The 27,635-nt window shown below is 39.4% G+C and overlaps 3 protein-coding genes across 4 annotated transcripts; 1 reads left to right on the top strand and 2 right to left on the bottom strand.

The window, feature by feature from the left end:
- Positions 1-980: 980 nt before the first annotated feature.
- Positions 981-2,927, top strand: LOC117373015 (amphoterin-induced protein 3-like). Its single transcript, XM_033968873.2, has 2 exons — positions 981-1,025; positions 1,529-2,927. The coding sequence occupies exon 2, from the start codon at positions 1,551-1,553 to the stop codon at positions 2,925-2,927; it is 1,377 nt and encodes a 458-aa protein (XP_033824764.1). The 5' UTR covers positions 981-1,025; positions 1,529-1,550.
- Positions 2,928-10,932: 8,005 nt separating this feature from the next.
- Positions 10,933-23,052, bottom strand: tasorb (transcription activation suppressor b). Its single transcript, XM_033968979.2, has 23 exons — positions 22,590-23,052; positions 21,228-21,373; positions 20,594-20,686; positions 20,453-20,525; positions 20,156-20,247; positions 19,939-20,073; positions 19,728-19,852; positions 19,616-19,647; positions 19,425-19,527; positions 19,244-19,347; positions 18,883-18,992; positions 18,675-18,747; positions 18,499-18,573; positions 17,401-18,225; positions 16,508-16,797; positions 16,318-16,420; positions 15,290-16,200; positions 14,626-14,748; positions 13,607-13,766; positions 13,418-13,526; positions 12,945-13,123; positions 12,720-12,854; positions 10,933-12,256 (listed from the first exon to the last, which is right to left on the bottom strand). Exons 1-23 carry the CDS (start codon positions 22,891-22,893, stop codon positions 11,091-11,093), a joined length of 5,466 nt encoding a protein of 1,821 aa, XP_033824870.1. The 5' UTR covers positions 22,894-23,052; the 3' UTR covers positions 10,933-11,090.
- Positions 23,053-23,350: 298 nt separating this feature from the next.
- Positions 23,351-27,225, bottom strand: asb14b (ankyrin repeat and SOCS box containing 14b). 2 transcript variants are annotated; one of them, XM_033968874.2, is made up of 10 exons: positions 27,163-27,225; positions 26,710-26,871; positions 26,273-26,325; positions 26,067-26,198; positions 25,750-25,908; positions 25,329-25,574; positions 25,015-25,183; positions 23,880-24,414; positions 23,652-23,805; positions 23,351-23,561 (listed from the first exon to the last, which is right to left on the bottom strand). In XM_033968874.2, the coding sequence occupies exons 2-10, from the start codon at positions 26,838-26,840 to the stop codon at positions 23,386-23,388; spliced, it is 1,755 nt and encodes a 584-aa protein (XP_033824765.1). In that variant the 5' UTR covers positions 26,841-26,871; positions 27,163-27,225; the 3' UTR covers positions 23,351-23,385. The 2 variants fall into 2 exon arrangements, with proteins under 2 accessions (XP_033824765.1, XP_055078879.1); XM_055222904.1 differs by lacking the exon at positions 25,750-25,908 and having other exon boundaries at positions 23,357-23,561.
- Between the last annotated feature and the right edge of the window lie 410 nt (positions 27,226-27,635).

Raw genomic sequence — 27,635 nt, forward strand, 5'->3', positions numbered from 1 at the left:
TACACAACCTTTCATCAGTACAGCACTGTGTCTGCAGCCTATAAGAGCATCCTATAAGAGCTGCAGCTTTAGAGGTGATGTAAAAAGTTTTCACACCAAGTACCACTTAAAAACATTTCAGTGCTCTGAGTACCACCAGCTCTAAAGCAGGTCTAATGCGAAACTATATGTCATATAGTTTGGACTAGGTCTAAATCATGTCTAAAATATAATTACATTTTATTGTGGTTTTGTTGACCTATACTGTCAATGCAGGTACACATGGGCTTTTATACAAATTTTGTGAGTACTTAAACTATATTACGATTTGTAAATTTATATATATATATATATATATATATATATATATATATATATTTTTTTTTTTAATTTAAAAATAGATTATAAAACCTATTACTGTTTAATGTGTTTTCATGGTTTAGACCTAATTTTGTCCTGGTTTAGCCTCAGCTCTAATACAGGCTCAGTGCTTCAGAAAGAGAAACACAGGGCGTTATTGGAATTGATTATAAAGAGGATGTGATGATATCTGATATGGCTCTGTGAATGGGCCAGTGCAGCGTCATAACTTAATGATGAGAGAGGGAGACACATGGCTGGTCTGTAAATGACACGAAAAGGGAGGAGGGGATTGTGGGAGATTAAGTGAGCTGTGTGCTGTTTGTTAAAGACCGCAAAGCTCTGCAGGATGTTTGTACAGCGGTTCTCTCATTTGGGACGAGGAGAAAGAAGGGCGAGCCAGCGGGGAGCCTTAAACTTGGCCCACAACAAGGAAGCCAATAGTGGAGCATTGTGCCTCCATCTCCCTGGGAAGAAGATACAAAACAAAATCATGGAGGATTAGACGGAAATGCTGTGTTCACTCAGCAATGGGATCAAAGTCAGAAATGAGAAGAAGTGAAATCTCATGTTTAAGCTAAGCTGTGTTTTCTGGACTTGGACTGGCAATATTTTTGTATTTTTTTTTTCTAGTTTCATGAATAAAATGGGATCAACTAAGTGAACGACATTTCACACGTCTCTATGTAAGTGCAACTTTTGGCCACTTAACTCCTGGGGACATGTATTAGTAATTACTACATGGGTTTAGGTGTAGAGTGCATGTCAAAATAGTGAAACAATGTAATAAATAGCTTCCATAGTTTAACTTAACTGTTATATAATATTTTAATGTAAAATCAGTACAGTGGAATATTTCATATACGTTTTTACAAATGTAATGGTGATTATATTAATTGAATATAAAAATACAACTACTACTTTTCAAAAAATATTGTCACTAAAGCAAATTATTGGAAATTAATTTACTTTTGTATGTTTACAATTTCTGTAATTATCTATAACATGTGAGATATTAATATGTGTGAGGCAATAAAGTTATATTTTAAAGATTTAAAATAAGCAAAAGCAGAAATAAATGTATTATTTTACACTGAAATGACAAAACTATATGTTGAAGTCAGTATTTATTGTTTCTTTTAATCAAATGTATTTACTAACATTTTTTATAATATTTTTTTTCTTACAGAAGAGAGATATTATTTGAAACCATGCCAGCTCACATGGCCAATAGGAGCTGCTTCCTGCTTTTCCTCTGCCTCATCTGCTGTTGTGATGGGACCTGCCCTAATATGTGCCTCTGTCTATCTGACACCGTTAGCTGCAGCTCCACTGGCCTCACCAAACTCCCCGCAGTCTTACCCACATTCTCCATCATCCTGGACCTCAGCCACAACTACCTATCCTATCTGGGTGCTGGCAGCTTTGAAAAGACGCCCAGGCTGGAAAACCTTTGCCTTGCCCACAATCAGCTCACTAGTCTGGGGGAAGGTGTGTTCCAAAACGCCTCTGGACTCCGGTTTCTGGATCTGTCGTCTAACAAACTCCATCTGGTTGAACAGCACTACTTCCATGGGCTTTGGCGATTGGAGGAACTTCTGCTTTACAACAACAAAATAACACAAGTTGAATCTGGAATGCTGAATAAAATGAGTAGCTTAAAGAAACTCTATCTCAGTCTTAACCAGCTGACAGACTTCCCATTTTTCACCATACAAGACCATACCCATCCCTTTTTAATGATGCTGGACCTCTCGTCAAACCGCCTCAGCAGTTTACCATGGGAAGACATTAAAGCTTTACCCAGTTTGGTCCAAAGGGGCTTATATTTACATAATAATTCTTTAGTCTGTAATTGCGCTATGTACAGTATGTTTTGGCACTGGCAGCTACGAAACTACGAAACGCTCCGAGATTTTGCAGACGACCACAGATGCTCAATCTATGGTGAAATGCGAGCGTCTATAAAGTTCCTGCATCATACACGTTTTTTCCACAACTGTACCCTAGAAAAGGCAGTATCACTTCCAGTCACTGTCTATCTATCCACTGTTTTGGTCACAGAGGAAGAAACTATTAGCCTAGATTGCCAAACAGCACTAAAAAGCACAGAGTTATCATACACATGGCTAACACCAAGCAAGGGCTTCCTGACTCCAGCTGTAAACAGTTCACTAATTACCATCTTCCCCAATGGGACTTTGGAAATGCAATCAGTCAAGGTCAACGATTCAGGGCTCTATGTATGCACAGCTCTGGATGTTAAACTTGGGGTGAATGCCACGCGGGAGGTGAATGTAACCGTATCATTGCCTCCACCTGAGTCATTCAACACAGGATATACAACACTGCTAGGCTGCGCAGTCACAATGATCCTAATTCTTATGTACCTCTACCTTACCCCCTGTCGCTGCAGCTGCTGTAAACAACCCAAGCCGTCCTCGGTTACGACCTACGACCCCAGCAGTTTGTCGTCTGTGTTCACCCCCTCCATCAGGGAAAACAAAGCCTACAGCGACAAGCATGTAGCGTTCCTGGAGCCAATGATGAGCCCAGAGGTTACAGAGGAGTGGACACAAGAAAGTTAAGGGTGTCAGAGAGAAAGACAAAAGATCAAATGTGGCTAGCTAAGAATGTATAAAATATTTTATTTTGCAATTGTCAGGAAAATAAATAGATCAGGGAGTAAATTTGTATTTTTCTTGGGGATATTTTGGAATTTGATGTGTTTTAAGGTACACTGTTTCCTATGGAGCTCAACAGTCTTACCAAAGTCCACTCTGGTTCTGGTGGTAACCAATATCCATATTGCTGTTGTTTTCATTAAAAACAATACATTTAAAACCTAATATTTGGAGGAATGTTTTAACAATGTGGCAGTTTATGAAGTTTAAGAAATAGATTCTTAAAAAAACATGCATGCATTAGCCTGCTATATTATAACCCTAATAAAAGAAACAGGTCTGCTGACTTTCATGTTAAAGATCTGTGGTGCCCAGTGAGAGTTGACGTCGTCACAAACGTCATCACAACAAAGAGCCTCATAGCTGTCGGCACGTTTGATGGATAGCTTGTAGCTGATTTTTTTTTTTAATTTGTACTACACGATGCTGCTGAATCCCATGTGTATCACTGATTAAGAAAATAAAATTTGAGAACAAAGTAAGTAGAGAGCAGTAGGCGTATACCCATGGCAATGAAAAGAGGGCTGATGGAGCAATGACGTCTTAAATACAGGAGTATAAAGATTACTCGTGCATGAATCATGCAAATACAACTGTGAGATGCTAAATGAGATTTTAAAAAGTCAATTTTGCATAATAGGTCAGCTTTAAATAAAATTATAGGTCCTGTGGTCATTAGTAACCACATAGCTCATTAACCCTGAGGAGTTTTCAAACTTTTAATGATTTAAAAAGTCTATGGGGAAAATGAATTGGAAATTTACTTCCAGAAAAAATGGTGGGTGGTCATTGTTGAGCTCCAAAGGTTCTAAAGTCACTCACAACTATTATTATTTTTAATAGATTTGGGTGTTTTGTAGCTAAACAGAAACAAAAAAGGCCAGAATTAGAAGACTTAAATATTCATCAATACACCTGTCTCTTAGAAGCTTAGGGTCTTTGTTTTATTACTAAGTCGTTTTAAAACCACAATAAGTTTTCAATGGTGGCAGCTTGTTCTAGTTGGGGGTGGCAACTTTCAGGTGTGGTTTACTCTGCTTCCAGTACTGACTGCTAAATCTCAGCAAAGCCATTATCCCGCTTTGAGATCGGCTAATAACTTGCCCCACAAACACCTACGACGAAAGAGGCAGGAGGCATATTTTTCAGCTACCAGGAAGTGAAGGAGAAGAAATGTAGCTTGCTTCTCACAACAATGAAAGACTTTGGCAAAGCAGTTTATGGCTGTAATGAACTCCAAGTAGTAAGTTGTTGTATTCTGTTTTCCTGGGTTGAAGATAAAGTCAAATATACAGCCCGTAGCTACAGCAAAATGTAGCTTGGAAAAACTGGTAATGCAATCTAATGCTTTTTGGTATATTGATGACCAACAGGCTTCATCTGTTTAAATAGGACATGATAGTAAAAGAGTTTGTGGCTCCTAAGGAAAATATTATATCCATAAACTTCAAAAAACTTTAAGCAACACTTTAAGATGGCAGAGATATTCTTCACACACAGGCATTGCGAGAGAAAAAATGAACGTTGAAATCTACACACGTTGAAGCACTTTGTATTTTATGACTTTTATAGTGCAAATGAATCTAGGCAGGAACTGCAGAAATCTCTTTTTTGTGTAATCGTTTGTCAGGGGTCGCTTACATGACATTGCTCAGGAAAACATGCAGAGGTGCACTTCCAAAAATGTACTTACATTTATTGTTTGGTTGTATTATTATTGCTAACAGGGAATTATTCAAATCTGAAAAAGTCATTCAACCAAATCACTGAAAAAGAAAGTTGTGTAACCGGCCCCTCATCCGATTGTTTATTTATTTATGAGTTTGTGTTTTCTGAAATAAAATCCTTGAAAAGAGCACTAAACTAAATTTCAGGCTTCACGATCTAGCGTTTTATCTAGCCGTACACAGCACTGCGTCCTGCTGCGAGGTATTAAAAAACCCACATCTTCATATTAACCTGTTGCAACAAAAGGCACAATGTTTATTACAGTGGGAAGAATACGCAAATCTGAATTAGACACAAGCACCAATTGGGCCACACTTCAAAACATCTTTCTGATCAAACGCTTCTTTGGTACCAAACAAACAAGGCCATAAAATATGAACCGGAGTGACAAATTCTTCAAGAGCCACTGACAAGAAACCACAGGAGGGGACATACTCTGTTCTAATTCAGTGTAACGTGCTTCAAAATGGGAAACAAAACAACAAAAGGAAAGAGTATGCATGTGCTGGTATGCCAAGAGCTTTGTGTATAGGATGGGAACATGGGGGGTGGGGGAGTCGATAACATGGAAGACCAAAGTGAACATATGGATGACTAGAGATGAAGGGATAAGAGCGAGGATGAGACAAACTGAGGTCATCAAAGACATAAATCAATTTCTTTAAGGGCCAAGAAGAATTCATATAATTTATTGGATTGCATCTTAATCTTGATGCCAACACAGGGTGGGTCTAGGGGATTGAATGGGATTAGATGTAATCCCTCATATAATGTCAAAGAGAAGATGTAGTAACCAGAAGAGAGCCTGTAGGTTCAAAAATCACCATTTGATCAACCCAAATCCTTCATTAAAGCAGATCTTTCTGGGATTGTGGGGACTGAAACTGTTGTTGTGGAAAAAAGATGGAGATTTTGAAACAAATGGACAATGACACATAAAAGTGGGACAGTGCCATCACAACTGAGGGATTTAGTGGAAATCCTTCAGAATCAGACACTGTCATAACATGGCCCCTGGTTTAATCACACTATACAGGTTTTATCGGCAAAGTCCTCCTGACAATGTGAAGCAGGGCTCAAATTACTGAATGAGATTATGTAACAGAGAGAGAGGCTGAAGAGGGATTCAGAGCAGTATACAGTTTGGTATTATCAGCTTTTTATCTTCTTTTTCCTTCAAACACCACAGTAAATGAAACTTCCTAGAGTTTACATATAATTTATCTTACATGCAGGTTTTAAGTAACATGCCCTTCTTGACAAAGCACTTTCTGTTTACTCAGATTTGGGATGGGCACAAAGAATACATCATTTTACATTATCCTTTGAATGAATTTTCCAGTAAAACATCATTAACTTATTCCAAACTTGGTTGTTTTACTTATTATCAGTCATATTTGAAAACTATAATGCATTTCAACGTTTTACTACTGAAATCTTGTGTATTAACATGGAACATAAATTATAATTTGTCATGTCATGCCAACCTTTCTCTTGTGTTTTTGTCAGATAAAAAAAGCTGACATTACATTTGAAAAGTTCAGTTTTTAGAAGATTATTGCTGTTTATTTCACTATTTTTTCCCAAATCCCTTTAATCTGGGCCTAAGCTCTGGCACAGCAGCGCATCTGGGACACTGATGCCTTGTGATATGATTAGCAGATGGGATTATAAAACATGGAGGACATAATTTGAGCATTTCAGGAGATATTTTGCAGAGTGACCTGAGGTATATTATGTAAGAGTCATGGTGATTTAGGACACATGCAGCAGTGTGGGCACAAGGCAGGCTGCATGTCAGAGAGTTGGGACCGGGACAGGGCACGACTCAGAGGGCATTTGGTGTTTTATTTGGGTTTTTTTTTACTTTCAAAATGCCCCACAAAAATAGGCAGAAAGCTAAAAAAGTATATGGAAAAGTAATGAACAAAGTTGAGTCAACTAATGTCTTAACAGGCAGACAAAAGCTAAAGCTAGAGCTGAGAAAAACAGATAAGAAAACAATGCATTAGAATAAAGAAGAAAAAAAGGCTATTTGTTTGGGATCTTCTAGCCGTAATAAACCATTTACATCTACCATGAAGTGATTTAATAATTTAAGTGAATCCTGTCAGAAACACAGGCTACAACTTGTCTCCCATGTACAACCCCATCCTCAGACCCAAACCAAAGCAAAATCAATAAATAAACAAACAATGGGACTAATTACAGTATGCTAATAGGTGAGAGCTGGATAATTCATTAGGGTCATGAATGATTATAAAAATGTCTCAGGTGACTCAGATTCACACCTTAGAGTAGTTCAATATGCTACGTAATTACTGTAAACAACTGGGGTGTGTTTCTTTCAGTGTAGTTAGCTTCTCGTTTCAGACAGATATTTAACGCAGCCCTTTGCACTGTTCCATTATACGTAAAGAAACTGCTCGGATAAGAGGTGAAAAGTATTCACCCTAAAACTTTGGTCCAGCTGACAGAATTCAAGCTCCTTTTGCTATATACAAATAATCTTTAACTTCACGCTTTCAAAGTATACAATTTTCTTTTCAATGAACAAGACTGTAAACACTACAGAATCTTGTGCTCAATGGTGTTGCACACAGAAAAATGCTCCATATCTTCACATATCAGTCATGTTTTGCTCTAGTGTGAATTATTCTGAACAAATTGCCCTGATGTAAAAGAAAGGCCCCTTGATGACAGAAAGGGGCCTCTCCAAAAGAAAACACTCCATCGAGCTTCAATTAACACACACATCTTCCCTCTTTCTCATTAATTGTTTTCCCCAGATCAGCTGGGCTCCGAGGGACTCCAAATCATTTCATTCAAGAATCTAATTACTCTGAAATAGGGGAGTTTTGCTCTGAATAGCTCAAGTCAAATTGGGTTATGTGCCAATGGAGGTCTGCCTTGTCAACACAAGCACGACCGTCACTGCATTAGTTTAGACTTGCTATATGTTTTGTGAAATGAAGAATACACATAAAAACATGCAGTGTAATCTTTCAAAAATTAAGTGATATTGTACTATCCCTCCAAATCAACACCATAAAAATCAAGATAATTATGTTTGTCAACACTGCCCACCCCTGTGTATCTCAACCAGCATTAATCATTGAAGCTCAAGTATTTTGAAAGTCTGTGCACCTGACTTGTTCTGATCATTCCAATGCTCATAGTTTAGCAGCTTAAACTCTATTTTTTAGATCCATCCAGGTCTTATTTTAGCAACACCACAGGAAACACACAGTCAGAAGTATAATATAGGACCCTTATTTACTGGTTATAACATAAATTAAACCAGATTAAGTCGGGAACAGTAAAAAAAAATGAAAGGCAAAACTAGAGAGTCATGGTTTGATTCTGGATTAGCTCTGATTTAGTGAAGCTTCTAGCTATTTATCTAATGCTTTTTGTGTTAAAAATAATTTGTTTGGAAAACCTGGGCTTTGACCCAGTTTAATCTAATAGAGAAAATGAATAAGAAGTATCACTTTGCAGCAGCATCCTTAACATTTATGAAAAAATAAAAGCCGGAAATGATACTTGGTTAATTGTTTACGCTGAGGGACGCCAAATGATTTATTCAAGGATCTAATTACTCTGATATGTTTGATGTGTTCTGAACTGAATAGCTTGAGTCCAATTGTTTTTTGTGCCAGTGGAGGGCCTGCCTTGTCAACGGAGCTATTACCAAACTGTCAAAACAGTCATCAGGCAGAAGTGGCTCCAGGAGACACCAAAACATCCACATTTCCCATAAGCACCCACACATGCCAGTTGTGACGCGGCCTGATATCACCCAGACCACCTGCAGCCCTTATCTCATCCTAATTGGACACTTTACACAGAATACGCACACGCACAACTATTTGTTTCAATACTGGCAAACTGGATGGATCTTTTTTAGGAGATAGCCTCATTGCTTCCAAAACAGGCCTAAATAAATGTGCAGTGGTGCAGGCCAGACAACTGGCAGTTTATCAAATACCAAAACGGATGTGAAGTGAACACAGACAGGATGCTAGGTTTGTAAGTTAAAACCAGCTACAGAGGTTTTCAGCCATAGGAAGCAATAAGGCTGTATGATGTTAATGTCTATCTTTTCTCAATTTACACAAATTATAGCAAATAAGCAAAGTGCAATTTGTTGCTATGAGTACAGTAGATGTTCCTAAAGATTGTATTGAGGATTATGGGTGGCCCTTTGCAGCACAGTATGGCAGGATGGGAATAGCAACTAAAACTGAAGGTCATGTACTTTATGTCATGGTAGTATAAACAATCTTAACCCAAACACAGTATGAAGACAAACATAGTTAGTAACTTAGTATAGTAATACAATGATATTACTGTCTTGTCAAGTGTATCCAAACTGCACCATTACCTGTAAATGGCTTTTGTTGTGAAGAGGAGTAATGACTGGATAGGTCTCTGTACCCAATGCGCAGCAGATCCTCATGAGCTCCACATCCTGGCATGCATTCCTCGAGTCCTTGCAGCACACAGAATCTCTGGGTTAGCTTTGATCATCAACATGGGGAAGAAGAAGAAGAATATGATAAGTATGGCACAACTCCAGATCAGTTTCTTTTACAGTGTAACCAACAACCACCAGCATAACTAACTTTACCAGGCTATTTTGGGAGTTTTGAACAGCAGCTGAAACAACCCAGAAGGATTTTAGTAGGCTGATGTAAATCTATTTTAGAAGCAGGTTTTATGTAATTTTATATTTAATCTGTTGCTTTTTTTATATATATATAACATATTTACACTTAACATGGCATAATATCTGTGCTTTACTTGAGAATGAATCCACCCAAAGGAATTATTTGCACCATAGCTTCAATTATACAAACTAAAAGATGTACAAGATGATTATCCGATGAAAGAAAGAAAAAAGTCACCTTTTTGTGAACTTGAGCACCTTCTAGAAACGAAGAGGCAGCTGTAGCACTCCAGCGCCCACTGTCATTGACTTGCATAGGCTGCTACATTATGGTTTCAGAGTGATTAAGATGTACATTGTTACCACAGCAATTAGCAATTTAAAACCTTTTTTTTTTTTAGAATGGTGAAATGTGCTCAAGTACGGTGCTTATAAAGAGGAAGCTGAAAGTTGAAGTTAGACCCCACATAAACTAGCTGTTAGTCTACTTCATGTGAGGTCTAAGATCTGTTCTTTTAATTACTTTTAAACTAAGTGTATGAAATGTAATTAGTAATTTGCAATAAAGTCATGTCTATGTAATGTCCACGTAAACAAGCGCAAATACCTCCCTCTGGCGTTCAACTTCAACACTGCACATAATGAAAGGGCCTAATTCTCCCCACCATACAGTCCATGCCCCCCACACAGGAGAAGCCATCAGCCCTGAGCAGCCGTAATGATCCAGTCTTGTGGGCCAATAACTCTCTGCGCACTTCTCAAGAGGGGCAGAGTGATGCTGCTCTGTGGGCATGGCTCTCTCTGTGGGAGCACTAGAGTTAACTGATTTCTACCGCTGTGCTTTTTGTCACGTCTGAAAAACAAATCTGACAAAATGGTTCTGCATAATGTAATGAGAATCATGTTTGACTGGAAGGCTGCGATTTTAGGAAATGCCCATTTCAAGCTATGGGGACCTTTAGGTAGGTGAGACGTAGCAGCAATTACTCATGGACATAATTGCATTAAGGGCACATTGGACATTTGATTTTCAACTATACTCCCTTTGAATAGACAGACATTCCAACAAAATTAAGTAAAATATAGTTGAGATCAAACTTGAATAGATAACCATGCTGCCATGCCATCAAGCATCCAACAAAGTGAACTGGATAAAAATGTTCTGAAAACTCTGTAGTGAAGGCACAGTGAACAGACTTCAACATTTGATTTTAATGATTCCATTTGCATCATTATCAAATCTTTCACGCTCAAACAATATTTGAAATGTTTTTATTTTATAGAATTTAGGACAACCAAATGTCAAATAAAAAAGAAAACAAACAGCAGAAGTGAAATCTGCTTCTCTTTTTTTTTTCTCTTAAAAAAATATCAGCCTTTCCCCTTAGTTCACAAACCGTTTTCAAACATGGTGGGACAAACAGAAACGTGATCCGGAAGGCCATAAACATTTGTTGGCAAATATAAATATAGTGGTCTGACAGGGTCAAAGATCACACAGAGTGTACATACAGTTATGTGACAGTAGGACACTCGGCACTGCCTGTATCAATTTTTATTAATGTAGAAAATGATGAACCTACTTTAGTTTTTATGACAAGGAAATATATACATTCATTTAAGTCTCTGGAGTATCAGCACAATGCCCCTTCACTTGAGCTGATTGTCTATTCAGGAGCGTAATTGTGAGAGTATGAGTAGTCCGAGTAGTAATTCTGTCCTCCGCCTCTACCTCCCTGAAAGCCCCAGTAACAGGGTGGTCCTCCTGGACCCCCACCCCGCATAGGCCGGGGCCAGTGTCCTCCAGGAGCAGGTCCCCGTCCCCGGAAACCGCTCCCAGGCCCTGGGCTCATAGCACCCCGTAAAACACCATGCTCCATGGGTCCATGTCCAGGCACAAACCCACCGTAGCCTGCTCCACATGCTGAATGTGGAGGTGGAGGAGGCATTCTAGGCCTGGGTATACAGCTCCCCCTGGTGTCTGCTGGAGGAACACCCAAAGCTGGACCAGGCTTGTCAGAGTTCAATGGAGTCCTGTCCCCCTGACTACTGGGAGTGCTGCCTCCCATCAGTTCACTACTGGTCTCCACACAGAGAGGCGTCCCCCACACCCCCTCCCCAGGCCCACTCCCCAGTGTCCTGTCCCCCATTGCCCCGGGAACATTTGAAGTGATGCCTGCCGTGTAGGTTGATTGAACTGTGTCCATACTTTCTGAAAAGGGCCGTAGAGCAGGTAGAGGAGAAGCGCCTGCAGTCTCTGTCCCTGTGCTGTCTGAGCTGTACGTGTGGCCCAACATCATGAGATGAGGTGGGGGTGGAGGTTTAACTTCGAGCGGTAACAATGCCAAGTTTGCTAATGGTTCGGCTGTAACAGGTGCAGGGGTAGTGGGCGCTGTGGCTGCGGTTGTGACCAAGGGCCGGTACTCAACTTCCTGTGTGCTGCTGCAGGGAGAGGCGGGGTAAGCTGGGGACGCGTTGTAGCTGGAGGTGCCAGTGTATGACGACCAGGAGGCAGAGGGGCAAAGGAAGCTCTGATGAGGGTTGACGGGGAATCCCCCAGGGGATAAACTGCCAAAGTCTGCAGCTGAGATCTGGTTTACCGCTTTAAACTGGGAGATGACACTTTTGAGGGCGCTGTAGTCACACAGAGAGGGGGTCATGCTCGGGGTGGCCTGCTGCTCTGGGAGAGGAGGGCGAAACTCCTCTTTGTCAGGAAGTGGAGGCTGCGCTAGCTTCTCTCCCTCTTGGCTTTGTTCATCTGCGACCCCAGGTGCTTCACCATCATCCTCAGAGTCAATGGACATGTCCTCCTCCACACATTCATCATTCACTACTGGGCGAGAGAGAAAGAACCGCGTATAAATACCAAGAGAAATTATGAACATATGTAATATTATTTTCTATATTCTTATAAATTCTATATTATATTTCTATTTTAAAACATGTATAAATATATTTGTAGAGTTTTGAGGGAGAATGTGTATAGCAAAAAGCCAAAAGCATTCACAGTCTGCCGCAGTTCAGCACGAAACATAAAATGGTTGGTAAGGACAACAAGAGCATAATGAAGTAGCTAAGACCAGGCTCTACATCTGCAGCAGTCAATCATTTGTGAATAGAACTAAAGACAAGAGTAATTGCAAAACATATTGTTTTAAACAAATGTCAACAATCCATTAAAAAGTTCAGCTGTCACAATTGCAAGTTGCTACATTTCAACTTCATCGTGATTGAGCTACAGTATATACATTTGGGGGTTTTACTGAACCGTTTTAAACTCCATAAATAGAACTCACCAGTAGAAGGAGGCGTGGGAAGCTCATTTTGATTGATGGAACCAATCAGACTGTGGAAACTGTTCATGACATCATCAATGCTTGCTATCACTATCCCATTCCTGGAATACTGAAGAAACATCTCAAATGGGCGCTCTATGGACACAAAACCACATCAAATACATCAAAATCATGTAGAAGTATAGAAGATTTATGCTATATAGGCAGAAATGGCAATGGTTGTACCTGTGAGAAAAATAAGGTGGCGCTGCTGTGTGTGCTGAGCTTGTAGTTTTATGAGACAGTCGAGGTCTGGAGCCTGCCGTGACACCGTGTCGCATTCATGATAAGGCAAAAACTCTACCAAGTGCTTCTTCTGATACGCATTTAGGAGATTCAACAGCCCCATCGCATTTGCATTGAGCCTGAGAAAAGAAACAACAGTCCTTTAGTGATCAACTCAAATCTCATCATATTACAATTGAACATGAAAAATGTCTCCATGTTCAATCATTCATTTGCATATAAACAGTTAGACATCTCGATAGTAGAGTCATAGAAGTTCTTAGGTAAAGGATAATTATTATAAGCTTCTTTACTACTGACATTATACTAGACTAGGTTACAACATTCTTTGTCTGCTCTCAAAACCAAAATCTTTCTCACAAAGATTTTAATTGTATATGACTGCAATTCTCAACTTTGCCTCAATAACTAACCTGCCCATTTCCTTCAGTTTCTTCTGTGACTTGCAATGCACCTTCCACTGCCAGGGGTGTTCCGGGGTGCTCTGCTCCTCTAAAAATTTAAGTAGCCCTTGCAAACGATCTGGACAGAAAAATTAGTCATTAGTAAAACCGCTGACAGCTCTAGCCACAACTTTCCACAGGGAAAATCTAAAATGTTACCCTGGGTGATAGAGTCAGGGTTGAGGACAAACTCATCAGACACCATGAAGCCACCGGATACAAAGAGTTCATTATAAGTGTGGTTTTTGACGTCGTCCAGAGAATCCACTCCAGCAAAACTCACCGAAGGCAGCTTCTTTAAAGACACTAATGCTGGGATCTGCAATAAGGACAAAGAGATTATTGTTTCACTAGCAGTTAGGAAGCATTTTGGGCAGTGATTGGTAGATCAAACACAAATTGATAAGAAGTAAAGTCAACTTATTCGGCAAAGCTGAATTCACTCGTATGAGCCACAGATGGCACTCTCATCTCAAACCTGCTCTATTGGATGTCAGTTCATTCAGTTGGGACATTCCCCATCATGACAGAGCGGGTTTTTACCAGGTGGCAGCCCTAACTACAGTGTTTCGGGACACCCTGTTAAGTATATATGACCATCCAAAAACATTATTGTTCCAGAATTCAATAGATCATACAACTATTCCTTCTACACTAAGTTGTATAGTTACGTATACAGCTACAGTTGTATTTAAAAGGAGCACAATATAACTTTTCTGGAGGGTTGGTCACTTGCTTGTCTCCTTGAAGACATCACTGCCTTGTGTAGAATATTCCACAGAATTAAACATATCATAGCATTTGTCCAACGACTAATGTTTTTTCTCATTGCTCAGTGATACACTGTGTGTTCTTAGCATGAGCAGGCTCATCTCTCCACAGATCTCACCTGGCCAGGTGGCCACAGAAGTCAATACGTTTAAGAAACATTCCTGACCTTTTTGTCAGAAAAGTTACAAAGTGCCCCTTTAAGCCCAACAATGCCAAATTAGCTGTGTGTGTGTATATATATATATATGCGCATTAGCCTTATGTTGCCTTCTCTATGCGCTATGTCTACCCTATGAAAAAATCTACAAAATAATAATTGATTACCTTAGGGCCTCTACATTAATTTCTACTATTTCAAGTGGCAAACACATGTCTTTCAATTTGATATTCAAAGCATGTGATCTTACCTTATGCACGTGGGCAGCGATGTGTTCATTCTGAATGATGATCAGGAGTTTATCTAAACTGCCACTGTTCTCCAGAAACGTCTGAGGGCTGCTCTCACTGTTGCCCAGGCTGATCAAGTACTCCTTTGTGACAGACAGAAGAGACATGCTTGTTAGGGCCGAACACATGGATCTACACACACCAGTACAGACAGAACCATGCACCAGTTATACAAGATAGGTTTTCATTCAGCCAGTGAATAATAATAATAATGCTTCAGCATAGGAAGGCCAGTACAAATGTTTTGTGTTTCTAAATATAAATTATATTTCTGTCCAGTTCTGTGTTCATGTTTTTAACATCCTCCAGACTAATAAATAAAACTAAAGGAAAAGAAAAAGGCAGACAGGAAACTTTCAAAGTTTTAAGTAAACAAGTCATTAACAGTTGGATTAAAAGTTGGAAATGGGATCAAATGGTTTCATAAATAATTTTCAGTGTTTTGTTTTAAAATTTATAATTAAAAAAAGCTAATTCTTTCTCAAAATATTTGCGTTATTAAATCCCTTATGAAATCCCTCAATTATTCATTATAAATTGAAGACCATTTTTCTAAATATTTAATTCTATTCAAAATCCCAAAACAATGCATTATTTTAAAAAAATACAACTATTTCCCTCTACCTTGATCTCTTTGCAGACAGTGCTTTCCTCAGTCTCGTCTCCAGAATAGATGAAAAACTTGACAGTGTTCTTGGTGACATCCTTGAAGATCTCCACCAGGCTGCTGAACACTTCCGGTTTGAGCTGACCGATGAGGCTCCCGGCCAGCAGCCCACCGCCCGAAGGAGGGTTCTGGTCGTCACGGTAAACGTCCGGAGAGTCGGCAGTAACTTGAGTAGGCGAGTACATCTCCTTCTTCTCGTGCCTTTTACGAGCCTCACATTTGACCTTAGTGGATGATGGCTTATCTTTGACTGGGCCTGGTTTAACAGCAGCAGTGGTGGATGAAGTACTGGAAGAGGGCTCAGGTGTAGCTGTGGACTGGTTGGGGGTTGTGGAGGGTGCATTGAGATCAGGCATAGAGATGGGGGGATGAGGAGAAGAATCCTCTTCTGACGGAGCAGAGATTAGCTTGCCTATCCTTTCGCTCAGTACTTTTACATAGCTTTCAACCGATACAGGACTAGTGTAAGGAACAACAAACTCCGAAAAGCCACTGTTGGGCTGCCAGCAGTGCCTCTTGGTTAACTGTGGAGGCAGCTTTGAGGTATAGGAAATGTGGTGACTTTGCATAAGGCTTTTGATGTCTGATGTCAGGCTGTATACTTCCTGGTTTAGAATAGTGTCTAGGCTGATGGAGGGTCTCATGGTAGGGATTTCCTCCACCACAGGTAATGCTGGCAGTGGACTGGTCTTTATCACTTCTGCCACTGGGGGCACCTTGGCCTTTGAGTGAATCTGCTCTGGTTCCACCTCAGTCTTCACTTCTTGCTTTATCTCTGGTTTAATGTCAGGCTTAAGTTCAGGTTTGATTTCTGCTTTTAACTCCGCCTTCAGTTTCTTCAGTAGCTCCAACGACAGCTGCTCTTTGTCTATGAATTAAGCAAAGAGGGAAAAAAAATAGTTAAAATAAAATAAGACCAATCCACTAGAATAATATATCGGGGAGGGAAAATAACGATATTAGGTGTGCTGCAAACATACAGTACCTTCAGAATTTGATGCAGCCAAGTTGAGCTCATCTGACGTGTGAGCTGGCTCAATTGGCGACCCAGCACTGAATGGACTTCCAGGGCTACATTCCATGTCCTCCTTAACAAAACAATGTAGCAGAAACCAGTTAGTAACTCTAAGAACAAGTATTTGAAAAATAAAGGTAACTAATTATAACCAAAGTACCTCAGCGTAATTTGTGTGTGTTGGATGTTCATTTATTTTCCTTTGGTCAACATTGGGGGTGACAGAGCCTGTCCTCTCAGATCCTGCATCATCTTGGTTTGGCAATGAACCCTGGGCCACAGCTTTGTTGAGAGTGGCCAGCAGAATCTTGAGCAGGTTTTGGGTCTCACTGACGGCCGAACCCTGTGTGTTGTGCGTTCTGAGGTCTGTGTCATAACCGATATGCTCCATTACTGAGATCAGATTGTCCGTCTTTCCACCTTCATGTCCAAAGTCGCGCCCCTGGGATCCTACCAGACACAATAAAATGGTAAATACATCATTGTGCAAGAGTTTGGATTCTACTGCGTCAGTAAATTTAGTGAAATTTGAAGATTGAGAAGACAATGGAAAAAATGAATTGTTTATATATTATTAAAATTTGCATGAGGTAAATGACAATAATTAAAAGTCTGTAGGGTCTATGTTCATGAAATCAAAATTGAAAGCCATTTTTTGTTGTTAACAATAATTATTGGATTTATATAGCACCTTTGACATCCAAAGCGCTTTACAGTGCATTATTCATTCACTCAATGGCGGCAAGCTACTATAGTAGCTATAGCTGCCCTCGGGCACTGATGGAAGTGAGGTTGTCAATCTAAGCTATTGGCCCCTCCAACCACCACAAACACTCACTCACACGCTACATTCATACACTAAGACAAAATAAATTTTAAATGAAAATTCTGACAGATATTTATATGTATATGTTTTCTATATGCACGCTTTCTTAATCTAATCTTAAGCACTTTCTCATTTAGTCACTTAATATGAAGAGTTTTAGGGTCTTTGTAATGTTTAAAGAATCACTGATCTCCCAAGTTAGTAATTTGCTCGTGGCTTGGCCTTACCTCGACTGGGCTCTCCGTTGCTTAGTGAATCTTTGCGCTGGTGTTTTTTTGGCCCTCCTCGCTCCTCCCCTTCATATTTCCTCTTTAAAGTGTTGATGTCAGAGGTCCAGTCCTCCTCCTCCTCCTCCTCGTTTCCCGGTTCCTTCACTCGCGTTTTCTTATGAAGCTGAATGAGTTTGAGTAATTTCTTCATTTTCTCTTCATCATACTCATTCTGGGTCATGGGCGTTTTTTGACCTGGAGACACATGGTCAGTTTGTGTCTTGTGCCCTGCCTGCCCACCATTTGAATGAGCTATGCCAGGCTTCTTCTTGTCTGGTCGCTTGTCCGGTGGAGCTCTTTCCTGCTGCAATTTCTCGGGGGGTTTCTCAGCTCGATCTGAACCCCGATCTGAACCACCCCAATCAGACACGGGACTGTACTCTGGCACTGCCGTTTCTTCAACAACAGGGACTGGGTTATGTATCCTCTCAATGATGCCCTTGGCTTTGTTTAGAGGTAACATGTAATTATTAGAGTTATGGACGTATGTTCGTAGAGCAGCGTCCATGTTGTATTTGGATCTGGTAGGTGTTAACAGGGGGTTCACCCTGTCGTCCACATTGCTTTTGTAATCGGGCAGGATGAAGGGACGCACTGTGGCAGACTCCATGCGTGTCAGATAGTCTGTGGTCTGACGCTCCACACCAGAGCTCATGTCTTTGCCAGGGTTGGGCCGAAGTTTAAACATGGAGTAATGGATTCCTGGGATGAAGGGCTCCGCAGAGGACAGGATTGCAGAGTGAGGCTCCATAAACAGTGGCTCGGGTTCACCCATCCGGGACGCTGAATTCAGAACAAAATTTTTAGATTTAATAGCTGCTGTATGCCTGGGCAAGTTGACATAACACCTTTAAATCTATTTTGAAGAGCAATGAAGATGATAGCATTTCAAATGCAGTGTTTGTCAGCATAGTCTGAATGCAATGTATGGGAAAACATGATTAATAAAAGGGGTTATAATAACAAGTGTTTTCCCAAGTACAAAACAGTAGTTTGTAATGTGGTTAGCACCAACATTTGGGAAACTGATATGTAAAAATCACAAATAGTACTTACAATACTTAGCAACTATTCTGGGCTCCTGAAAAATGAATAATGCTTGCAGGTTTCTCTCAACCTTCCCCCAGCGCTCTACAAAACAAACAGAGATGTTAAAGCCCCACATTTTACCAGAGGCACAAAACAGCACAAGGGTGATCTCAGAATACAGAACAGAAAGAATGCAACTGCACCTTTGGAATCGTGCATCTGAGCTGAGGACAGGAGGAAGAGAAAACCCCGATCAAACAACGACTTCACTAGCACCTGAATGAAGAAGAAAGTAACAGTTGTCAGATTCAGCCCAAAGATGTGATGTGTGCATGTATCTACTCTCTACTGTGCTGTTAATATAAATGCATCTGTTAATAAACTGTTATTTTCTGTGTGTTGGTAACTCACCAGTCTGTCCCTCTCCAGTTTGTTGACTAGAGCTGCCAGGCTGCCTCTGCTGGGTTTGCCTTTTCCTTCCAGAACGTCAAACAAGCTGCACCACATCCCACACCTCGTCACTGTAAAAAGTCAGTTGCATTTTCACTAAACACAGATTAGGACATTGATACAGGTAAACATATTCCCAATGCCTGGAAAACCCCTATAGCTTTATCAACCATATGAGTGTTTAAATTACTACTAGTAAATATTGGAAAAAATACATAAAACATATTAAATAACCTAAAGCTTAGCGTTTTGAACTACAGTTACTAAAAGTGATACATCTGCCTAAGAGCTGTGTGTAGGAGTAACTGTGGTCTAGACTGACCTTCGCGTGATGTAAGGTAGGTCTCTGAAGAAAATAATATTGAGGGTATCTTCCTCTTCACCTGCTCCAGCTGCATGCCCTGGTTCATCTCTAGCTTTTCAGATCTACAAAATAAAATTTGCATATTATCAGTGTTAATATAAAATTATAAACATTCTAAAATAATTTAAGATCTACACACAGTTTAAAGGGAAGGTAAGGCCGTGACGACCGTAAACAAACAGGGAATAACTCTTCACTCTTGTTCACTAGTGGCCCACTCCAAACAGTGTAGCAGCTCTTCCCTAAATCACAGATCAGACATGCATATGTAAATATCAATGTGATATAACTAAAATTACAGCTTGACATACTAATAAAAGGTTTTAGTACCTCTACTTCCTTCTGGTGCAATGGTGTTAAACCTGTAAAACATATAGTGCATACTATCATACAAACCATTCTGAAAACAAATAATCCCTCTAGTTCCTTCATTATTATTTACCTGTGTGCAGACATAGGAGTTGTCACGCCCTCTTTGCCTTTGTACTGGAAGGAAACCACAGCATAGGGGCACACATGCCGGGGTCTTGTCTTTATTTCATCAAAAGCAAACTCAAAAAAATATTGCTGAAAAATAAACATGAAATAAATATTGAAAAAGGATAGAGTATGACTGAAGATTATTATCAGAAAATATTTAGAGCCTTATCAACCTGTGTGTGCTCAAAAGCCCTGTATGACAGCAACGATGTAACTCTATTGGCACGTTTGGACAGATGACAGTCAAACTTAGGGGTAGGTTCAATGGCGTTTTTAGGCATGTTCTCGTGAATGTGCTTTATTCGACCCTGAAAAATATTAAATGTGTTAGATTATCAAAAAAAAATAAAACAAGCAAATCTACTTAGAATATAAAAATAGCTAACATACCCTCATGACTTTGAAAACTATCATGTCCCCAAATGATCCGGCCTCAAATGGATTAATTTGTAATAAATCTGAATACTTGGAAAGGTAAACACCTGAAAATACAAAAATAATGATTAAGTATAAACAATTTAACTCTGAAAAATACACGCATCTCTTAAATCAAACCAACTATTGTCTATTTTGGGGTTTGTACATTGATCTTTGCCAGACAGGAGATCAGCAAGACAAAGAAGAACAGACAAGGATACTCATAGGGCCCTATGTTTACCACAGTTACTCAACAAAAGACCAACGTACCAGATGAAGGATTGCCAAGAGTAGTAATCCTCGAGTGTCCAACAGACAAACCCTTTTCACAGATCCACTGGAGCTGGATTAGATAAATATCAAAGGTTAAAAAGAAGAAAAAGTGCTTAAAAATATGAATGGAAAACTTACTTTAGATTTATCAGGATATAGAAAGCAGTATGATTCTGCCAGTTCGGGTTCATTTCGACCTTCCTGCTTCATTTCTCTCCGCTTCTCAACAAACTAGAATACAGAAGAACATGAGTAAATAACATCACTTAACATATTTCTGTTCACTGTGAACAGTACAAGGCTATCTTCAAATCCTTGGATTTGAATACACGTTCACTTTCAATTGTTACAAGACGACCAAATGGAGCTCAACAGTGACCGCCCACCACAGGTTCCTGCAGTATGTTGATCAGTATTTTTTCCCATTGAAGAATTTCACAGAATTCTGTTTTAAAAGTGTTTGTCATTGAAATTGTGTCATAGATTAGTTATCACATAACTGCTTAGCTTCCATTGCACTTTTTTTTTTAATGAAATTTACTTTGAAATGGATGCAACAGTTGGATGGGATATCTGGTACAAAATAGTAATATTGTTAAAAACTCCTAACCAATACATTGCCTTTTACAATGGATCAAACCTGGATGACCTAGGGGATTACACAGACATACACTCCTAACCAATCTAATTCACATTTCCAATAAGACGAGTTTTTTTTAAGTCTTTAGTTAAAATCCCAGAAAGGAGGCATATGTATGTGATATGACCCTACTTCTTTCTCCAGCAGCTCATTGTGGATGAGTCTGGCTTTGCAGTACGTAAAGGTTCCCCGTGATGCAGAGTCCAGGTAGAAGGACGAAATGGTCTTCACGAGGTCCTCAAACTCTCTACTGTCTGGAGGTAGAAACTGGTACAAGCCTGGGCACAAAGAGTTCAGTATGGACAGTCAATTGAGTATATATATACACCGGTATATATGTATATATATATATCATGTGCAGTAATCATTGTGAAACTATCTTCTTGTCTCTGCTTAATACACCATATTAAAATGTGAGGATTGTCTGAAAATATATATCCAAGGTCTCGGAAGATCAAGATTCTTATGAATCTTGAGTTCAAAGTCCTACATCATAATAATATATTGTATATTATTTCAGGCTCCCCTCTCAAATGACAATAAATAATAACAAGCTGGCACAAAAAATTTAAGAAAAATTTTTTTGGGAAAATGAGTTTGGAACAATACTTGTTTAATCATCGACTGTCAATCAAAAATAAATCCTGAATCAAAGTGGAAAGCCACGAATCGCAGTAGAATCACCTGACATGGAATCACTTAGAGTACCTTCTACAGTGCAGACATAAACAGACTGGTATTTACATGAAGCTGATGGGGACAATCCCAAGCATGCAAACAGGTGAAGCCACAGCATACTAACCTCCAGCTGAAGAAGCCATTTGCATTAATATAAATAAGACACTGTGTAGGGTGAGAACAGTAGTCCTATCTTAAAGTAGACTTGTGGTCTTTAGAGCATTCATTGTCGACTGTATCTTAAGATCTAGGACCTTGTCTCAGCTATAGACTGTTTAGTATAATGACTGATGGGGCTGATACAGAATACAATGTAGTTGCCATAACAAAAGGAAGAGGATTTTCACAATTATATACATTTGGGTCCATGCAGTTGCAATTGCGTGATGCAAACATGTTATGTTATGATTGCTGGATTAGCGCATGTCCTTCATTGGGGTCAAAGTGACAAGCACAAGTTTTCAATTGCAGAGTACGAGGCACCCTTATCATGGGTATATTGTATTCCGCACACTTTTGTCATATTTCCTATAATGCATCTTCCGGGCGTCTTTACGGGACTGTAGCTGCTGCCCTGAGGTAACTCTGAGACCAAAGCCTGACCACTACAACCCAGTGTGTATCACCCACGCTACAGCATTACGAGCTCGTGGGGTGGGCTAAATACCAACGCTACGGAATGATCAAGGCTAGTGTCAACAATAAAAATTTTAATAAATACACCAAAAATGTTACTAGCTACCAGGCTAGCGACGTGCAATAACAAAATTATGAAAACCATGATAGCCTCTGTGCAAAATAGCTGTAAGGGACCACCTTTCCGTTCTCGTATCTTCCTCGGGATTTGGAAATTTTTCCGTGGCAGCTCGTCATTTGGTCTCTGGCCCGGTAAAGGAGAACCGCTAAAGCTCCGGGCGTCTGTTTGAGTAGTCCTTCGCCGTTCAGGGGCTTCATGTTCGGGCATTACACGGTCTCCACATCCAGGCTGATCGCCATTTTGGTTGGCTGAGGCCGAGGTGGCGGTAGGATTCTTCTGAGATCCACCGCCGTCCGCACTAGGCCCGCCCGTTGTGGTGCAATCCGTGTCTTTGTTACCCAGTGCTTTGGGGTTCAGGGCCATTTTCGGACAGCATGCACTTATAAACGGGCAGTATATGTCTCAGAGTTTGGGCGCCGCTTCTCACACACTCTCCTCCTCACCCTGCCTCCGCCATTGTGAAAATGACGTGCGCGTTCTTCTCCACCGCCGCAAAACGCTGCCGTCACTGTTTACATGTGGGAGAATCCGCGCCCCCGTGCGGACGGACCGAGTACTACATCAATAATGCAATTGTGCTTCTGTGCTGTCATGTGCCTTTTCAGTCAAATATGAGTGGACAAGCAAAGAATTAAATACATAAATAAACTATCAGAGCACTAAAATGCAATATGATAGATATAATCAAATTGTTGCTTCTTCTTTGTTCTCTTGTTCAAGTTTTTTTTTTTTTTGGCAAATTAGAAAAAGGGTAGAGGGTAGATACAAATATTTTTTAATGAGCATCACAATAATAATACACTTTCTGTCAAAATAACATAACATATTTATTATTTCCTCAGATATGCTTAGAGCCTATGTGGCTCCCATGATCCCTCTGTTGTAGACATCATACTCCTTGTAACGCAGATAGTCTTTCAGCCTTGGAGGAAGTGGAAGGAAATTTATAAAATATGGAGCTCTCAAGCGAAGGCGGCTGAGATGCTGTCGTATATGTAACCGGCACAGATGCTTCAGACTTCTCGCGTTTCCTAGGAGCAAAAAAAAAGCATGTCAAATTGTACATTTCTGAAATAGGCCATGTCCTATTTCATTTATTTGATAACATCTGGAGAAATTACTTTTAATGTCACAAATTTCTGGCCACTGCTTCTGGTCTTGTAAGGTGTCTTTGAGCTTAGTGCAAAAAGACACATTGTCAGTGTAGTCAAGCATGATGCGCACAACCTGACCAGACAGGTGTCTTAACCAGGATACAGTTATTACTTCACAGAACTGTAAAGAAAATGAGGTATGGTAAAATTGTTGAATAAATACAAACAAATGACAATTTTTATGGTTATACTCACCACCATGTCTTTTATGACAGCAGATGCCCATGGTGCATAATCATGGGAGCTGTCACCATATGGACAGTCAAAGCAGCGTTTAACATCATAACCATGGTTCAGAATCATCCTAAGCATAATCTCATCTTTTAAAGCGTACTGAAGAGCAGAGGGGAAGTGTGTTGTGTTTATCCTTGAGTAGTAGTTCACATTTGCCCCAAACTTTAACAAAATGTTGATCATTTCATAGTTGCCCTGTCGAAGAGCCACCTGTAAGCAGTTCACTGGATCCTGGTTTACCATAGCTCCAGCCTCGAGCAACAGGCGACTGCACTGGAGGTCACTGTTGGACACGGCAAAGAAGAGAGCAGATCTCCGTTCGTCGTCATAGTTGCGGCGGACTCGTGGGTGGAGCATGAAGTTTGGATCATAGCCAGCTTTGAGCAGCAGGTCTACACAGTGAGCATGTCCTCCAGCAGCTGCAGAGTGGAGAGGACTCATGCCACTGTCCTTGACTGCATACAGGTCTGTCACTGGGATCAGCTTATCCAGAGCTCTGCCAAAGAAATGCACTTAACACTTACTCTTATAAGACTATGGCCTTACAGTGTGACAGTGCTGAGGAGGTAATCTATGATCATTAAATACTATTACTACAATAATAATAATAATAATAATAATAATAATAATAATAATAATAATAATAATAATAATAATAATAATAATAATAATAATAATAATAATAATAACTATTATTATTATTATTAGTAGTAGTAGTAGTAGTAGTAGTAGTAGTAGTAGTAGTAGTAGTAGTAGTAGTAGTAGTAGTAGTAGTAGTAGTAGTAGTAATAGTAGTAGTAATATTATTAGTATTAGTATTATTTAGGGAAAGTATTTAATAATTAAATAAATAAAGTATAAATCAATAAATAAATAAAGTATAATTTACTGTTGAAAATGCACCAGGACAAAATGAGGACAAAAAACATCTTTAAAACAAAACTAACTTAACCTAAATCAAAACGAACAGTCATAGATAATGTCATAGATAATGTTTAAACCATACAACTAATGGTGGTAGGTGAACTTGAGAACATTTTAGATTTCTGAATTCTGTCCAATTCTGTGTCAAATTTTAACTTAAACCATTCCTTACAGTATGTGTCCATGGTAGGCCACACGATGTATGGGCAGGTGTCCGCTGTAGAGAGGTCGGTTAGGATCTGCTCCATGATCCAACAACAGGGATATGATGTCAGGATTTCCCGAGGCAGCCGCATCAAACAAAACGGTGCCTGACTCTGATTCACATTTTACATTAGCTCCTAAAAAATAAATACTTCACACACTTAGTAACTGTTGGTGAGTATACTCGAATTTGTAATCAGGCAAATTATACAAAATTCTGTTATCAGAAGTAAAGTGTGTTTTTATTCTGAGAAACATCAATAAATGTTTTATTTTTCATACCTTTCTGTAGTAGAACTTCTACCACATTAAGATGCCCGTTTTGAGTAGCCAGGGCAAGAGGAGTTTTCTGTTTTATGTCACATGCATTTGGATTGGCCCCAGACTCCAGAAGCAGATAGACAAAGTTCTCCAGGCCTAGAAATGCAGACTCATGAAGAGCTGTCCGGTTCAGTGGCCCAGTCTGATCAACATTGGCATTATAACGTAGAAGCAGAGTGGCCAAGTCGTACTGATCATTCAAAATAGCTGGAAGACAGTAGAAGTAAAGAAAATTTATATATATATATATATATATATATATATATATATATATATATATATATATATATATATATATGTATGTGCACACACACATTTACTGTATAAATATGTGTGTGTGTGTGTGTGTGTGTGTGTGTGTGTATAGCAGAGCCCTACATACCAGCGACTAAAGGAGAGTCCTGCTCATCATTCTGGGTGTCTGGGCTACTGCCATTCTGTAGGAGGAATGTGGCATTCTCCCTGAGTCCATGGACAATGGCCAAAAACAGTGACGTCTCACCCTTCAGGGTTCGACATTGTGCAGCACCAGGGGGCGACGCTAACACACAGGAATAAAAATATGATATGACAACTTTGTTTTCTAGCCATTGTTTTATTGCCTTAAGTATTAAACAAATACAGCTTTTATAACCTCATGAGAGATTTGCAGACCACAATCAAAATAAGGACAAAGATAAAAACAAGTAACACAATCACCTGAAAAGATGATCTCAAGGATGTGTTTGTTGTTCTGCACTGCTGCTTCATGTAGTGGAATCCATCCACGCTCATCCACTTTACACAGTGTCTCAGGTTGGATGGTCAGTCTTATCAGAGAGTCTTCATCACCTAAAATCTCAAATGCATGGTCCATTCAGTATTATTTTCCTTTTGACCTTAGTACAGTCATGATCATAGCTCACCCTCTTTGATAGCTTTGTAGATCTCATGTGGATCTTCACCTGCTTTCAGATCACTGTTGATCAGAAGTGGATAGTATTGAGTTAATTTTTGAATAAATGTTCGTGATCTCTATCAAAGCTTATTTGAGTAATATTATAAAAAAAAAACAGTACTCATGCCCATGTTTCTTATATTAATCAAAATTTAAAAAGTAAAAAGTAAGACAATATAAATTCTAAGATTGCAATTTCTTCCTAACTAATACTTGATTAATACTATGCAAAATATACACTTTTAGGCATTTTGATGATGTCTCTCAAGTAACAACAGCCTACTCACTGTCTATGCTACCAACTTCAGCAGTTGATTTTAATCTTCTCAGTGCAAAGCAGACCACCAAATTCCCAAAGCACTGTTAAATTCACAGAACATGTAGGTTAAGAAAGAAGATTTTCACCTTGGATTAAGCCCTTTGAGTTTCCTGTATTGGATAAGGCTTTGCTCTATTATGTATTGGGTTGCCTCATCTTCATCATCATCAAAGTTGTCGTCTGACTGATAAAAATCATCTTCCGTTTCAGTGTTCATCTGTGTTTATGTTCAGCACGAGCACCAGGAGCTGGGGATAGCGAGACAAAAGTAAATAAGACCATAAAGCCTGGAGGCACAGAATGGACACCCTGCTTGAATACTAAAAACAAGAACAGCACCACTGCCCATGACATGGATTAGGGCATTGAAGAAATCTAATCAATAAGCATGAGGAATTAAATGCAGTCAAAAACTCATAAACAATGTAGCTTGAGTAAAAATAAAAAAGTTAAAAGTGCTACACTACTATGACTGTGAGTGAAATGTGGTGCCAAATACAACACTTAAGTAGGACAGAAAAGACAGAAAACATGTTTACCTTCATTGAATGGCTGCACTCAACTGGTAGTTTTCACAACAGTAAAGTCTGCAGGTTCTCAGTTACCCACATACTGTTGCTATATTAGGTCGGCTAAAAATATGAGATCATGAGGCCGTCATAGCCAGCACTGAGCTCTGACCCACTACATGGACTGAAGTTATTCCCTTACAGTACCATAATTTCAAAGATTGTGAAACACTTTAAAAAACACAAGTCTGCAATACTTTAGACATATAAAATATTCATTTAATCTTACTTGGAACAATCTACATTAATTTTAAAATGTCGTAATTCAAAGAAAAAAATACATTTTGTAGGGAAAAAAAATATTGTGTGAGGTGTGATTTCAAATCAAATTTACTCAAATTGTAATAAGGTTACAACACCCCCTAGTGTCTATATGGAGTAACAGTACTTCCGTTAATGCTACAGTATTTTACAAGGAAGAAACCAGGGTAACATGTCATAGG

The sequence above is a fragment of the Periophthalmus magnuspinnatus genome, chromosome 7 (genome assembly GCF_009829125.3).
Source record: "Periophthalmus magnuspinnatus isolate fPerMag1 chromosome 7, fPerMag1.2.pri, whole genome shotgun sequence".
Classification (NCBI taxonomy): domain Eukaryota; kingdom Metazoa; phylum Chordata; class Actinopteri; order Gobiiformes; family Gobiidae; genus Periophthalmus; species Periophthalmus magnuspinnatus.